This window comes from Caretta caretta, chromosome 2, assembly GCF_965140235.1.
Source record: "Caretta caretta isolate rCarCar2 chromosome 2, rCarCar1.hap1, whole genome shotgun sequence".
In the NCBI taxonomy this organism is placed as follows: Eukaryota; Metazoa; Chordata; order Testudines; family Cheloniidae; genus Caretta; species Caretta caretta.
In genome coordinates this window covers 202,737,429-202,754,395 of record NC_134207.1, presented here as the reverse complement: position 1 = coordinate 202,754,395, position 16,967 = coordinate 202,737,429, and the positions used below count along the sequence as shown (strand labels likewise).

General features: G+C 39.6%; 1 protein-coding gene across 1 annotated transcript in view; it reads left to right on the top strand.

The window, feature by feature from the left end:
• Nucleotides 1-16,967, top strand: part of KCNH8 (potassium voltage-gated channel subfamily H member 8) — a 386,604-nt gene that overhangs the window by 190,436 nt on the left and 179,201 nt on the right. The window contains exon 5 of the mRNA XM_048838548.2: nt 11,502-11,742. Within this exon, the coding sequence (XP_048694505.1) occupies nt 11,502-11,742 (241 nt within the window). The remainder of the gene's footprint in view (nt 1-11,501; nt 11,743-16,967) is intronic.

Genomic DNA, 16,967 nt, shown 5'->3' with positions numbered 1-16,967 from the left:
TAGGAGGGAATGGGACACAAAGAGTCAAGTTTGAGGAGAACAGGCAGAAGAGTCTGTGCCCACAAGAGAATCTCCACCCTTCTAGAGCCTGGGTTGGAACCCAAGATTCACAAATTTCACCATTCCTCTGCTGTCAGCAAATATCTATGAAACTACTGTCAGTGTCTTCGCAAAAAGAAAAGGAGTACTTGTGGCACCTTAGAGACTAACCAATTTATTTGAGCATGAGCTTTCGTGAGCTACAGCTCACTTCATCAGATGTATTTTGCGAATACAGACTAACACGGCTGTTCCTCTGAGACCTGTCAGTGTCTTGTCACCCTCGAGTGCTGGTTCACATCTAGGATGACAACCGCCTACTGCTATCAGTAGGATACTCTGTTAGCTCAAATGAGCTTGGTCTGTGTGGAGGATGTAAAGATTTCAACCCTGCTGATTCATGAGTGTCAATATGATTCCACATGATGGAATTTTACTTTTTCTACTTTTTTAAACAAGTAGAAAATTGCATACACTAAAATATGTTAAAAGAATGTTAAGGTTGCAAAGTCGAGCACTAAAATTAGGAAATGTCAGAATTAAGTTGGCTGTTTTACCTTAATTCACTTCCCTTGCGTGTATGCATTATGATCCAGTCTTTAATTACATGATCCTGTGCTGTTTTTTCTACAGGATCCCTCATTCCATGCATGTGATGATCCTGCTCTGGGAATTGGTGAGGGTGGTGTAGTGAAGGAGGCTGTTGTCTGTAGGACTCTTGCTTCATTTGTTGCAGTAGTTGGAAGGTGTATAGTGAATGAGGCAGGGCATTGGAGGAAGAGACTGGAGGGTCTCATGGTTAAAGCAGTGAATGCTGCCCTGGAGAACTGGATTCTATCCCTGCCTCTGCCACAGAGTTGCTCTGATGCTGGGCAAATGGCTTAAAGCAAACCTCTCACAGGTGGTCACTGATTGTGTTCTATGTTTTCTGCATCCCTGACTTGAGACCTAGGGGTCAGATTTGCAGAACTGTTGGGCACTCACAACAGCAACTGAAGTCAATGGGAACTGATTTGAATATATTGGTGCTATATAATGCTATATACTCTGAAAAATCAGGTCCAAGGTAGCTCAGATTGGGCATGCCAAATTAATGCAGGGGTACTGGAATAATTTGTATAGTGGGCTGCTGAGCCATTGAACCAAAATGTAAACCGTGTATATGGTGGAAACCACTTCAAGCCAGCGGGTGCGGCAGCACCCCCAGCACCACTACTTCCAGCACCTATGAACTAATGGATACTTTTGGCCTTATTTCGTCAGCCTTAGTTCCCCATCTATAAAATGGGGATTATACTATCCCCTCACCTTTACAGAGTGTTATGAAAATAAAGTAATGTTTGTGAAGCACTCATTAATTAGTGACGGTTGACCTAGATAGGCCCATGAGGAAACTAGTAATTCTTTTTTCAGAGCAGGGTACAAATAGTGTGCAAATAATAAATAAAGGCCTGGGATCATAAATTCAATAATAGGGAGGAAAAAATATTGAACAGCAGCTAATTAAGTGAGCACCGTGCACTGAATGAGGCAGGGGTCATGTGGAAAAAATAGTATGTGACCATTTAATTAAAGACTGTATTGTAATGAATACACACAACTAAAGTTGCACAGGTGAGATTAAGTCTTGCATTTGCTCACTTGGTGGAGCTTGACTGCAACCATAATGTTCTTTTAATGTATTTTTGTGTTTGTAACATAATATTCAATTTGAAAACAGAACAAAACTATTAAAATTAATTTATAAAAATAATTTAGAAACAGATTTTGAATTTTATCAGCTGTTATTTTGCAGCAACTGAAAGTTCTTGCTGTGGAAGTAAGGTGACATTAAATGAAAAATATGGCTTTGGAAGTGGAGGGAAAAAAATACTTTTTCATCGGACTTGGTCTCTAGAAAACGAAAGATATAGTTCACTTGACTGAAGTCCTAAAATAGCTGTATATTAATGATCTCTAGTTTAATATATGGCCAAAGAGCCAAAATATTCTCATCAAAGCTTTCAGTCTGCACACTGAGGTTGATTTTTAACATGAACAAAACAATGTTAAAATAACCAAAGTCAATTGTGTATACACTGGGTGCTTAATCCAGCATCTTCTTCACACTCAGAACAGGTATCTAAAAGAATGTACCCAAGGTGTAGATTCATAGGTTATAAAACCAGAATGGACAACTGTGATCATCTGTTCAGACTTCTTGTGCAGCACAGGCCAAAGAACTTCTCTGAATTAATTTTCTGTTTGAAATAGAGCATATGTTTTAGAAAAACATCTAATCTTGATTTTTAAATGTCCAGTGATGGAGAATCTGCCACAAGCCTTGGTATATTGTTACAGTGGTTAATTACCCTCACAATTAAACAAGTTTGCCTTATTTATAGTCTGAATTTGTCTAGCTTCAGCTTCCAGCCATTGCATCAGGTTATACCTTTGCTACATTGAAGAGCTTTCTATTATAATTTTTTTGTTCCCCATGTAGGTATTTATTGACTGTAATCAAATCACCCTTTACCCTTCTCTTTGCTAATCTAAACATGCCAAGTTCCTTGAGTCTTTCACTATGAGATGTTTTTGAATCGTTTAATCATTGCTTTGGTTATTCTCTGAATCCTGCTCCAATTGATCAATATCCTTCTTGAATTGTGTACACGGGCTCTGGTCACATTGTTCCAATAGCAGTTGCACCAGTACCAGATACAAAGACATATAACTTGCCTGCTTCTACTTGATATTCCTTGTTTATCATAGAATCATAGAATATCAGGGTTGAAAGGGACCTCAGGAGGTCATCTAGTCCAACCCCCTGCTCAAAGCAGGACCAATCCCCGACTAAATCATCCCAGCCAGGGCTTTGTCAAGCCTGACCTTAAAAAAGTCTAGGGAAGGAGATTCCACCACCTCCCTAGGTAACGCATTCCAGTGTTTCACCACCCTCCTAGTGAAAAAGTTTTTCCTAATATCCAACCTAAATCGCCCCCACTGCAACTTGAGATCATTACTCCTTGTTCTGTCATCTGCTACCACTGAGAACAGTCTAGAGCCATCCTCTTTGGAACCACCTTTCAGGTAATTGAAAGCAGCTATCAAATCCCCTCTCATTCTTCTCTTCTGAAGACTAAACATCCCCAGTTCCCTCAGCCTCTCCTCATAAGTCATGTGTTCCAGTCCCCTAATCATTTTTCTTGCCCTCCGCTGGGCTCTTTCCAATTTTTCCACATCCTTTTTGTAGTGTGGGGCCCAAAACTGGACACAGTACTCCAGATGAGGCCTCACCAATGTCGAATAGAGGGGAACGATCACATCCCTCGATCTGCTGGCAATGCCCCTACTTATACTTCCCAAAATGCCATTGGCCTTCTTGGCAACAAGGGCACACTGTTGACTCATATCCAACTTCTCGTCCACTGTAACCCCTAGGTCCTTTTCTGCAGAACTGCTGCCTAGCCATTCGGTCCCTAGTCTGTAGCAGTGCATTGGATTCTTCCATCCTAAGTGCAGGACTCTGCACTTGTCCTTGTTGAACCTCATCAGATTTCTTTTGGCGCAATCCTCCAATTTGTCTAAGTCCCTCTGTATCCTATCCCTACCCTCCAGCGTATCTACCACTCCTCCCAGTTTAGTGTCATCTGCAAACTTGCTGAGAGTGCAATCCACACCATCCTCCAGATCATTTATGAAGATATTGAACAAAACCGGCCCCAGGCCCGACCCCTGGGGCACTCCACTTGATACCGGCTGCCAACTAGACATGGAGCCATTGATCACTACCCGTTGAGCCCGACAATCTAGCCAGCTTTCTATCCACCTTATAGACCATTCATCCAGCCCATACTTCTTTAACTTGCTGACAAGAATACTGTGGGAGACTGTGTCAAAAGCTTTGCTAAAGTCAAGGAACAACACGTCCACTGCTTTCTCTTCTTCCACAGAGCCAGTTATCTCGTCATAGAAGGCAATTAGATTAGTCAGGTATAATTTGCCCTTGGTGAATCCATGCTGACTGTTCCTGATCACTTTCCTCTCCTCTAAGTGCTTCAGAATTGATTCCTTGAGGACCTGCTCCAAGATTTTTCCAGGGACTGAGGTGAGGCTGACTGGCCTGTAGTTCCCAGGATCCTCCTCCTTCCCTTTTTTAAAGATGGGCACTACATTAGCCTTTTTCCAGTCATCTGGAACCTCCCCCGATCGCCATGAGTTTTCAAAGATAATGGCCAATGGCTCTGCAATCACATCTGCCAACTCCTTTAGCACTCTCGGATGCAACGCATCCGGCCCCATGGACTTGTGCTCATCCAGCTTTTCTAAATAGTCCCGAACCACTTCTTTCTCCACAGAGGGCTGGTCACCTTCTCCCCATGCTGTGCTGCCCAGTGCAGTAGTCTGGGAGCTGACCTTGTTCGTGAAGACAGAGGCAAAAAAAGCATTGAGTGCATTAGCTTTTTCCACATCCTCTGTCACTAGCTTGGCTCCCTCATTCAGTAAGGGGCCCACGCTTTCCTTGACTTTCTTCTTGTTGCTAACATACCTGAAGAAGCCCTTCTTGTTACTCTTAACATCTCTTGCTAGCTGCAGCTCCAGGTGTGATTTGGCCTTCCTGATTTCACTCCTGCAAGCCCGAGCAATATTTTTATACTCACCCCTGGTCATTTGTCCAATCTTCCACTTCTTGTAAGCTTCTTTTTTGTATTTAAGAGCAGCAAGGATTTCAGTGTTAAGTCAAGCTGGTCGCCTGCCATATTTACTATTCTTTCTACACATCGGGATGGTTTGTCCCTGTAACCTCAATAAGGATTCTTTAAAATACAGCCAGCTCTCCTGGACTCCTTTCCCCCTCATGTTATTCTCCCAGGGGATCTTGCCCATCAGTTCCCTGAGGGAGTCAGTCTGCTTTTCTGAAGTCCAGGGTCTGTATTCTGCTGCTCTCCTTTCTTCCTTGTGTTCGGATCCTGAACTCAACCATTTCATGGTCACTGCCTCCCAGGTTCCCATGCACTTTTGCTTCTCCTACTAATTCTTCCCGGTTTGTGAGCAGCAGGTCAAGAAGAGCTCTGCCCCTAGTTGGTTCCTCCAGCACTTGCACCAGGAAATTGTCCCCTACATTTTCCAAAAACTTCCTGGATTGCCTGTGCACCGCTGTATTGCTCTCCCAGCAGATATCAGGGTGATTGAAGTCTCCCCTGAGAACCAGGGCCTGCGATCTAGTAACTTCTGCGAGTTGCCGGAAGAAAGCCTCGTCCACCTCATGCCCTTGGTCTGGTGGTCTATAGTAGACTCCCACCACGACATCACCCTTTATACATCCCAGGATCACAATAGTCATTTAGGCATCACACTGGGAGCTCCCATTGAGATGATTATCCACATGACTTGCAAGTCTTTTTCAGTCCATCATGCTGAAAGTAAGGCCTACATACTTATGGTTGACGGTAGAAAAGAAGGAAAAGGCACCAATTGTTAAGCCTCTACAGTCTAAAGCATAGTTAGTTCGGTTTGGTATTTTTATACACATGGAAGGACCCAACTACCCTTGTAACCAATCAATTTAAGAAATCAAGTTTCAGAGTAGCAGCCGTGTTAGTTTGCATCCGCAAAAAGAACAGGAGTACGTGTGGCTCCTTGGAGACTAACAAATTTATTTGAGCATAAGCTTTCATGGGCTAAAACCCACTTCATCGGATGCATGCAGTGGAAAATATAGTAGGAAGATATATACATAGAGAACATGAAACAATGGGTGTTATACACACTATAACATATAACACCCATTGTTTCATGTTCTGTGTGTGTGTGTGTGTGTGTGTGTGTGTGTATATATATATATATCTTCTTACTGTATTTTCCACTGCATGCATCCGATGAAGTGGGTTTTAGCCCACGAAAGCTTATGCTCAAATATATTTGTTATTCTCTTAGGTGCCACAAGCCCTCCTGTTCTTCTTAAGAAATCAAGAGGCTGCAGTGAAAACATCAGAAGTGTATGTAGCTAAATGGAAAATTCTAGCACATATGGATAACGTATTTGAGAAGTAGCAGAATGTCAAATGCCTTAGGATTTATGCTATATTAGCCATTTTTGGACACTGTCCCTCTGTTCAATAGGTTAGTATTGAGGTTGGTGTTTCAGGCACAGGCAGTGCTTCCGTTCCTCCCACATTATTTTTGACTCACTGAAATTAAATATATTATAGTACCATTTTAATTACAAAGGATCATTACACTGAGCTATGGAGCTGTAAAATTGCAGTGTAGATCCTAGAGCTTGGGCCTGAACATCTACATTGCAAATTTTACAGCCCCAGAGCCCGAGCCCCGCATGTCCAAGTCAGCTGACTTGGGCCAGCCCTGGGTGTTTAATTGCAGTGCAGACTACCCCCTGTGCACTGCAGAGCTTGGGGGAGATATTGTGGTCTGCACTATCCCATGCTCAGGGCTGTGCTTTAAAGGCACATCCTTGCCCTGAATGAGAAAGCACATTTGTGTATCAATAGAAGGACTTAACTGACTATATTCACAACTAGAATTGTCCTAGAGCCTGACTTGTCAAACCTGTGATTTTTCCCCGCAAGCTACAGTAACTCTGGTGTTCTCAGCAATATTACAATGGTAGCTCTAAGGCACTGCTGATCACATTAGACATGCTGCATTGTCCCTTGTCTTTCCCATTGCTTTGTCAGTTCCTAAGAGAAAAAAATAATAATTCAGGAACTTAAACGTGAACTAAGATTTGTGAAAAGATGAAGATAAGAACTATAGAAGTTATAATCAAGAACTTAAAGCAGAGGAACAAACTTAGTTCTTCCTGCTTAGGGAAAATAATTTCAACAGCTGTACTGCAATATAATTAAACTCACCCAGGCCTATGACAAGGACAAACAAGAAACCACTGAGAGCTGTGAAAAAGAATAACAGAAGAAAGATTTTTTAGAGCAGTATATTTAGGAGAAAGAACAACTCTTTTAGGTTTATGAAACTCTGTCATGAGTATAGGATGACCTAGAGGAGTCTAACAAAGAGACTGCTCTCAAGAATGATATGGAGTATCAACCTGTAAAGAATATTCACTGGAATATTCTTTGAGCGAGAACTTTGAGAAAATGAGAGAGAAAACATGAAGATTCAGTTAGAAAAAAAAAAGATTTTCTCTTTGTGTATGTATGTGTGTGTTTGTGTGTGTGTGTGTGTGTAATTACAATTTTTATTTTGTTAGCATCTAAAGGCCAAAGTGAGTTTGGGATCCTAATACACTAGGTGCTATACACACATGTAAAAGATAGTCCCTGCCTTGAAGAGCTGATAATCTAAACAAACAAATCAGACAAAAGGTGGAAAGGGAAATGGAGGGATTGATCAAAAGGTCATACAGCAGGTCAGTCGGAAGAGAAACCTAGTCCTCTGACTTAGTGGGCTAGTACACTATCTTAAGGATCATACTGCCTCTCAAGTACAATTACGAATGTTTACTAGTTTTCCCTGGAAATTTCCCTGGGATCGGGCTAGCGCAAAATAATCCAGAAAGAATTGCAGAGATCAAGTATTCCAGGCCAGTGGAAGCAGCTGTGTTTAACACATTATTCTGCTGGGGAGGCACTTCAATTACACCTTTTTGCCCACCAGGGGCAGCTGTGGTGCCAGAAGAAAGGGCAGCTGGCTCACCGCGGGATCAGCCAGCTGTGGAGAGGGAGGGGGAATTTTGGCCTTGCCGCCCCACTCCTCCCCCCCACTTCTACAAAGATTCCAGCACCCTTGCTGTGATCCTTCTTCTGAAGCATCAAGAATTACTGCTGTTGGAGATGAGATGAGGCTGAGCATTCTCTCTCTCAGGTGCTTGACTGGCTGGTTCTTGCTCACATGCTCAGGAAGATGATTTCCTCCTAGGTCAGACTGGCAGTGACCTTGTTTTTCTGGTTGGTTGTTTGGTTTGTTTGCCTTCCTCTGCAATGGCAGGTGCAGTTCTTATGGGTATATCTCAATCAATTTCCTCACACTACAAGGGCCTTTGGGCATCAGTGCACTTCAGTCCCTCCTCTTTTCTGCCTGTGACACATAATAGTTTAATCTTATGCAGGCTGTAATACCTTCGTCTAATTCAGATTGGTGGGTGTAGCATGAGGGTTGTTGGGCGGTGTTGGTGGCCTGTGATATATCCGAGGTCAGACTGGATGATCTGAAGGTCCCTTCTTTGGACTTAAACTATATTTGGCAAGTGGGGGGAAAAAAACCCCACAGGTTCAGCAGCTGCAAAAATGGATTACTGTTGCAGAGTACAAAGCTAACCTAGCAAGATCTATGAAGTAATTTGAGTAATTGTAGGAAAAAGAGAGAGCCAGTGTTTGCCACTGCAGAAGAGAAGTGGGAGAAAGGTTATGGAAAAATGGTGAATTTTAAGTTCGCTTCAGTAAACATAAAACAAAAGGAGCTGGAAGAGAAGATACTTCTCAAAGGAGAACTAGAACTAATACAAAGAGGAACACTTTAAACTGTCTGATTAAAAATTTAACTGACAGCAGCCTGGACTTAGTGGAACTTAGGAAAACAGGATGAATCTGTTGAAAACCAGAACAAGGCAAAAGCTTAGATTAGTGCAACATGAAACAGTCCATGAAATAGATGCTGCTGTTCAGCGGAGAAGACTTTTTTTTTTTTAAACTGAAAGATGAAGGGACCGAAAATGAGGGAATTGGGAGATGTATTTGAATCTGAAATTTGTATTTGCAGGGACCCCTGCAAATTATAAGGATTCAAACAAGTTGTTCCTCTGGGGAACAAGACTATCCAGTGCACCATATGTATTCTCTAATGTCTATTGGGTCATGTTAAGTATATGTGTGAGGCAAGATCTGGTCTTAAAGTAATTATAAATACAGTTAACTTTCATATAGCAGGCGTCAAAGGGCAAATAGTTTATCTTAAGATAAAATGAAACAGACTGCTTAAGAGGTAAAAGTGTAGAGGGAACCCTGGGATAAATCCTTAGGAAGAGTCCGTACGGGAGCCTTAAAGTCTACCTGTCCTCCAGAAAAGGAGAGTCCATTAAAAGGAACTCAGTGGCATTTAATGGGATTCACCTAGCAGAAAAGGAAATAGTCAGTTCCTGGCCAATCCTATTCTTTATTAATTCTCATATCTTGTGGATTGATGGGGGGATTAACATTCACAGTTATCAGCACCACCTAGCCACATCCACATGTCTATAAGGAAAAGAATAATTTTGTAAAAACATTCCCTGTCAATATAGAGGGGAAAATAAAGAATATGATCATTTTCTCAAGATGTATTTCTGCCTTGTTTGGGGAATGTGCTTCATTAAAATAGAGCTCTTTGCCTTGTAGGATATGTCTATGCTACAGCTGGGAGGTGTGATTCCCAGTTCAGGCAGACATATGCACACTAGCTCTGCTCAAGCTAGTGTGCTAAAAATGTTCGTGTTCCCTGAGGTAGCCCAGGCAGCGGCTTGGGCCAGCTGCCTGAGTACATACCCAGGCTCCATACAGGTTTGTACTAAAGCAGCTAGCCAAGGATATTACCTGTGCTATTACTGGCTACACGGCTATTTTTAGCTTGCTAGCTCCAGCAGAGCTAATGCATTTCTGTCTACCTTAACTGGGAAACACACCTCCCAGATGTAGTGTAGACATGTCCATAGATATTATACTGAAAGCGTATGGCTATTTGAGTAATTATTGCTGAATATAAGAGACTTGGATAACATGTCCCTAAACTATGCATGCTGTATATAACCAGGGACAAGCTTAAAATATGGTAGCTTTAAGTGTCAGATGAACGTGGTACTTGAGCAATCCTATTTTTTCATGCTCTTTTCTTTTCAAAACAAATGTGGTGTTTTTGTAGCTGGTTTTCATGATGTCTGTTCCACCTTCATTGTATGTTTAAAAGGAATGCTACTTTCACCCTAGGGATGGGCAGAAGGAGAAAAATTTGGGGACAAAATCTGATCTCGAATACACTGGTGTGAATCCAGAGTAATGTCAGTAGACTGATGTAACTAAGATCAGAGTCTGTCCATTTCTGAAATGCAAATTGCTTTTTCTGGAAAGGTGAGCTCTGTGCTTTGCTAAATTAACTTAATGAAGATTCTTTGCACTTAGGGTCCAACCATGCCCCCATAGGAGTTTATTGGAAGGGACCATGCATATCTTAGTTCAGTTTCATATATGGTAGAGCCAGCATTAATCAGTTTCGTTCAGCTCTTTTACAGACTGCTTATCTGTGGGCTAAGGCATATCTTCCACCAGAAGCTTTCAATGATTCACATCAATCAAAAGCACAGACCCAAACCTAAATTCAAAATCGGTGTACTTGAGGAACAGGATGTTTCCTGAGTCATGACATTAATGTATACATTCCATAAATGCTGCTTACTGCAGTTAGAATTAATGCTTTTAATTTTTGAACTGTACGTTGTAGTAATAATATCCAGTACTCCAAACTTCTTTGGTGCAAATACAGAATGTGCATTAGTTCTGCTAGTCCCCCCCCACCCACCCCCCAGGAAAATATTCACCAGCAAAAGAACTGAAATAAAAAAATATTCATTAGCAAATTATTGCCTTTGTGGTGCAGTTCACTTAAAACTTGTGTAATGATCTTGGAAATCCTTATGTAAGAAATGAGACCACTACAGAAGTCAAGGTTTCTTGGATCAGACCAATTATAAAGTTGGTGTGAAATCCCCTTTTTGTATAATGCAAGAAAAATCTTGGCACTACTTTGTCAGGCCTAAATTTTTTATCAGTTTAAACTACTTCATATCATGCTAAAGTGAAATACAATATGTGTGTGTGCGCCTGTCTGTCTCGTGTAAATTGAAACAAACTTTCCTTCTCTTACAAGAAGGTAGTATGATTAATTCATAAAAATTGAGTGAATTTCACTTCTTTTTCTCTTTATGAATGATCTGCAAACAGATTTTTCCCCAAATTTGTTTTTGAAAATTGTTTGCCAGATAAATTCTTCAAATAATTCTGTGTCTGTAGTTTGTTCACAGGTGGTTCATTGTGAAAATTGGAATATTAAGCTGAAGTAGTTTTGATTGGCTGTGTAGGTCATGTTATGTATTTCTGTTCCCCAACTGAATGAATGTAACTCTCAAGGTCAAATTCCAGTGATGTTTGCTATAGCTTATGAATGGAAAATCCACTTTCCTTTGATATTCTGCTATATTTGCTTAACTTTCACTGTTTGGGAAAATATTCTAACAAACAAAATCATTTGCTAGGAGTATTCATAGAGTGAACACAAAAGGGTTTACAAATACACTCAAAGTGAATCTGTTTGTAAATTTGAATGATTATTTGACAAAAAAACGTTTTGCAGTATTTGCCCAACTGTAAGTGTCACCCATATTTCTTGGCTCTTTTTATAACATGAAAGATCAAATTCATTGAAATATAATCTGAGGTCAGATATTTTTTCCTAACTTCTCCCATTCTTTCTTTCAGAATGTTTTTGTAGATAAACCAGCATTTCCGGAATACAAAGTTTCAGATGCAAAAAAGTCCAAATTCATACTGTTGCATTTTAGCACTTTTAAAGCTGGCTGGGACTGGCTTATTTTACTGGCAACGTTTTATGTTGCTGTGACTGTACCTTATAATGTTTGCTTTATTGGCAATGATGAGCTATCTACAACTCGAAGCACAACTGTCAGTGACATTGCAGTGGAAATTCTTTTTATCATAGGTAAGATATATTGTTCTGCTTTCTGAATTTTATTTTTTATAGAATATCTAAATTTAATGTAAAAAGATGCAGTAATGATCAGACAATTCTATCACTTTTTAAAATATTCAGTTTCTCAGCAGCATGTCCTAACAGGGTTCTTTTTTAACAGATATTTGGTGGTTTCTTTGTTCTGTGATACAGCATGGCCAGAAGGCAGCAGGAGAGTGATATAGGAGAGATATGTAAGTCCCAGGATGAGGAGAAGCCTTATTGCCTGTAGAGGGAAGAAAGGTTTCTTTTGATTAATTAAAAGCACCTGAAGCCAATTAGAGCACCTGAAGCTAGTCACCTGATAAAACCTCCTTGTGTCAATCAGTCAGGAGAAGGAGTTGGAGCAGAGAGCAGTTTGGAGAAGTGCCATAGCTGGCTAGAAAGCCAAGCCCCTAGGTAAAGAGACACCAGGTTTGTGCAGAGAGAGAGGGCAGGAAGCCCCACAAGCTGAAGAGCAGGAGAGGGAAGTAGCCCAGGGGAAGTTCAAGTGGTTTACCACTATCCCTAGGGCCTCTGGGCTGAGACCCGGAGTAGAGGGCGGGCCTGGGTCCCTCCCTCTCCACTACCCTTCTCTGTGTTACTAGTGGGACAGTAGATACCCTAGTTCAGGGGCAGGAAACCATGCCCTGAACTCCCCCAAGAAGAGGAAGCATGGGACCCATCACAATTGTAACGGCAGTTTGCCACAGTTCTTATATATTAATCATGCCACTTACCAAAATGTGGTTTCTAGTTAGGCTTGTTATTATAGTTTCAGTGGGAGATCTGCTTAAAAAAAGTGTTGCAATATGATTTTCATATTGGAAATTATCTCCCTGTTTCATTACCATACAGGCCACGTTAGTACTGTTGATTATGTTCTGTAATCCACCTGAATGTTGGTATTTGAAGTGTAAATTTTGCTTTTTTGCTCGTCCCCTCTCAGATTCTTAACTGATTTTTGTTTTATGAATCCTCTAGTAATTATATCTCCAAAACACTGAGGTAAAAATATAATATATTGGGAAATAGGATTACTCCTGCTGGCTCTTTAGTGGTGCACAGAATTTCCCTTTTTTAAAGATTCATTCCTTTTCTTTATGAACACAGAAAAACTGATCATAGGCCTTTGAGTATAACAGGAAGGGTCTTTGAACTTTTTGTAGTTCCAATACTGTTCTATATCTATTGTTTAAAAAATATGTAGCTACACTGCATAAAGAGTATAAGTACAATTCTGGTGCCAATACATAGCTGTAAGGCCTTTTTTTTTTTTTTTTTTTTTGAGAAACATGGAAAGTTTAATAGGATTTTATTTAACCCACAGAGACATGGGAATGTGATATGGTAGAAAGGAAAGGATGTGGAGGAGGGAATAAAATTATCAGCAGAGTAGAGGAATCTTTAGATATTTTCTTTTAAGTACAAAATAAAATGGGAAATTTTTTTTAACAGAAAAAGTACGGTGATTTGGAATGAGGGGTTAGCTCATGCATGAGAAATAAGAACAAAATCCAAACTACTTATACACCAAATATAGGCTATTTTTAAAGAAGAAAATGGGGGAAAGGGGGAGTTTTTCTTAAGATCATCTTGAAAAATGTTTCTTCGGCTTTAATGATAGAAATTTAACTAAATTTAATATAAGAATAGCTAGCAGAAATGATGCTTAATGGAAGACTTTGAAATATTTGTCTCTTCACCTTTGGAAGTAGAGTTCAAATGCAGATTTAAGGTAAAATTCTTCTCCCTGATACTCATGGTGGTTCTCCACTGACTATTATTCTTTATTTATTCCCTGTTAATTGCTCACATTATCCACAACCATTGTAGAATATGCAATAGAGATATACGTTCTGTGATGCAAATCAGACAGAATTTTTGTCCTTTGTAAAATGTGTGAGGTTTTCGCTAATCAGTTATGAAGTGACTACAGATTACATTATAAAAAGTGCAAAAACAAATCAATTCCATTAGAGAGAGAGAGTGTAAAAATATTGTAGATTTAAGGTTAAAATAACCAGATGATCACAGGTTCCCTTACCATACAGAATGCAGATAACTGGTTGATGTTATGACTGAGTAATTGGAATCTGAGTATGAGAAAACATACACTGCGTCTATCTGATTTATGTGTAGTGTTCTTCATATGTAGCAAGACAGAAGATTTATGGCCCAGCACTCCCTTTTTCTTTCAGTTCCTGGGTAGAAATACAAAACTTTGATATCAATACATCAACAATGATGTATCCATGATGCATGTAGCAAATGTTCTTTTTATTTTTCCTGACTTCTCTGATCTTTGCCTGCTATTTTTTGTGCCAGCTTTTGGCTTTGTGATATAGTGAGTAAAGAAAGTAAAATCATGAATAAACATATATGGGTAAAATATTTGGTGCACTAAAAGGGATTTATCTGTCCAATTTCAATTAACAGTAATGAGAATCACAAGCATCACATTGAAAATGTACCCAATACCACATTTACTCTTTTTTTCACACATTTTCTTTGGTAATTGTTTTATTTATCCCCTTTGCTCTCCTCCCTCTCCCTCTCTCCCTCCCACCCCCATCGTTTATTTTTTTTTAACATAGAGGCTGGATTTTCTAATTTTTTGACCTCTTGTTCTGGAGACAGTTTGTTCAGATCTTTTAGGGTTTCTATTTATTGTGTGTAAGAACTGGTTCTTTCATATTTTTGTGGGAGTGGAAAATGTTAATGTTAATGCTTAATGTTCAGTTCTGCGCCAGTCTAGCAAAACCCTTAAGCGTGGACTTAACTTTCGGAACATGAGTAAGCACACTGAAATCAATGGGATTAGTCATGTACTCAAGGTAAAGCACAAGATTGTGGGCTTTGTTGGCCTTGACAAGGATACTTTTAATGGATAATTTGTGCAATTTTAGGGAAACATTGAAAAAGTTTCGAAAATTTCTCAAGATTTCCAAAGTGAGAGAACTGATTTTAATCAGTTTGTTGTACATGAACTACTGCATCACTGTGTTAGAGAGCTTATTCCTTCACTCTCCCACTTCCCTGGTCCTTCTCGCATGAACAGAGAGCAACAATACCCGAAGTCCAAAGGTGCAAACAATTCAATGTTTGTTGGGGTGAACTTCCAGCAAGCTTAAATACAAGTTCCTTTTTCCTTATTTTCGAATCCCAACTTACTTCCTGTTTGCCCCTAATTTATATAGTAATATTCTTAGCTATACCTTAACCAGTCATTCTACTGAAATTTAACTAACCAATCCTAACATATTGTAACATGATTAGCTAACCAATTATATCCCACCACCTTAATTAGTTTACACTCAGCAAAATTGTTTCTGTCTGCTGTATAATTAATCACAGAACCAGACAGAGACCATGCCAATAAACAATAGCAAAGTGGGAACTATAATGACAAAACAATACAGAAGTGAGGATTTCACAACTACATCCATAAAGACATAAGAGTTTCCCAGCTGTGTCTATTGATAAGAGTTTTCTGTCTGGTAAGAACTCAATCAACCTCAATTTCCTTTTACATCTTCTAGGCACTTCCCTTTCTCTGGAAGTGATAGGCACTATCAGGACAGGACTGTATTCCTAACAGCCCAATAGCACCTTCTTTCAATGTGACTACTTTGGAATGTGAGGATGTGACCGGTCGCTTCCCAGTTTATGACTGCCTCTGTCGCTTAGCCAAAGGCCTTAGCCTAAGAACAGGGCCTCAGACTGTCACAGTAAGAGAAGTACCTTACACTGATAGACAGTGATTTTGATTCTTTCTTTTATACCTCTAACTAGCCAAGTGATAAGAATACACCTAAATTCTTAAAGTACAGGCCTTTGCAGACAGGCCTGAATATCTATATCCTAACACACTGTACTTGCAGATACTGAAAAATCTTGTATCTGTTTTAAATCTCTCTTGGATATCTCAGAATTTTTGATAATTCTTATTCACACATAATTTTGATAAACTGTTTTATTTTGAGGTAAGATACGCTCTCATTTTTAGCAGTATCATTGATAAGGGTAAGGCACTTACAACAAGAGGGAAAAATACCTCTTGAATTTTCTAGAAGCATGTGAAGTTTAATGAGCAAGAACAATAGAATACTGTGCCTGCTGCATACCAGTTACCAAGAAAATTAATAGGATGTAGACTGTTGCTTTCCTCTGAGAAAAGAAATGTCTGTTAAAGTGCTTTGGGTGAATCCTTTTCCGTGAGTGGAAGACAACTGCCAGGCTCATCTGAGCTGCAATTCAGGAAAGCATTCCTAGCAAACTACTTGAGCACATGCCTAAATCCCATTTAAGCACATTGTTAAAATTAAGGGCATGCTTAAGTGCTTTCCTGAATCAGTACCCTGGTGAGTGGAGTGAAGTGTTCAGATTAAATGTCTCTCCTAAAGAGTGAATAGTAGGTCAAGCTGTGGGTTTAACTGCTGTGTCTTTTAAAATTCTCAAAAGCAAAGATGGGGGTGAGAACGCATTTTATTATTTCTAGAGGGGGGCATAGTTATCTTTCACAATTCAACCTAATTTTAATTTGTTAAATCCTGTACATACTAGAATGTTCTTTTAGTAATTTGTTTTCATGTAGCTATTATTTCAAGACTTTTTTCTAGTCTCCTTTCCAGTTTTGTATATACTTCTTATTTAGTGTTAGGCTCTATAAACAAATATTTATTTTTCATCTGTTTCTCCAGCTTGATGAGGAATGCTTTATTTTAACTAACAGGACTACCTAAAAAGCTGCTTAAAAGTTCTTTTAAAATAATAATAGATGGACCCAGAGAGAAATCCTTAACTCTAGTGAATTTAAACTCTTTCACACACAAGTTTTTAAAGGGTTTCATTGGTGACTAAGAAAAACACATTTATTTTACCATTTATTTCAAAGTTCTTGCAAATGATATTGTACAGGCAGCTAATTGGATAGGATTTGTTATGCAATACATGTGCTAAAGACCTCAATCTATCCCTATGCTGTTCTTTTCCAGTATGCTTGAAGGTTTGACATATCCAGTTGTCTCACAATATATTCTATTTGATACAATCAGCAACCATCTTACACACTTAACCCCAACTCGCACCTCCTGAGCTCGAAGCCACAAAGCCAGGATCAAAATCTGGCCTTGCTTAGGCAGACAAAAACAGCTGAAAGCTGCAGTTTTACTGACTGGGATAGATAAAGTAAAAGGACAGATTAATGAGAAGGA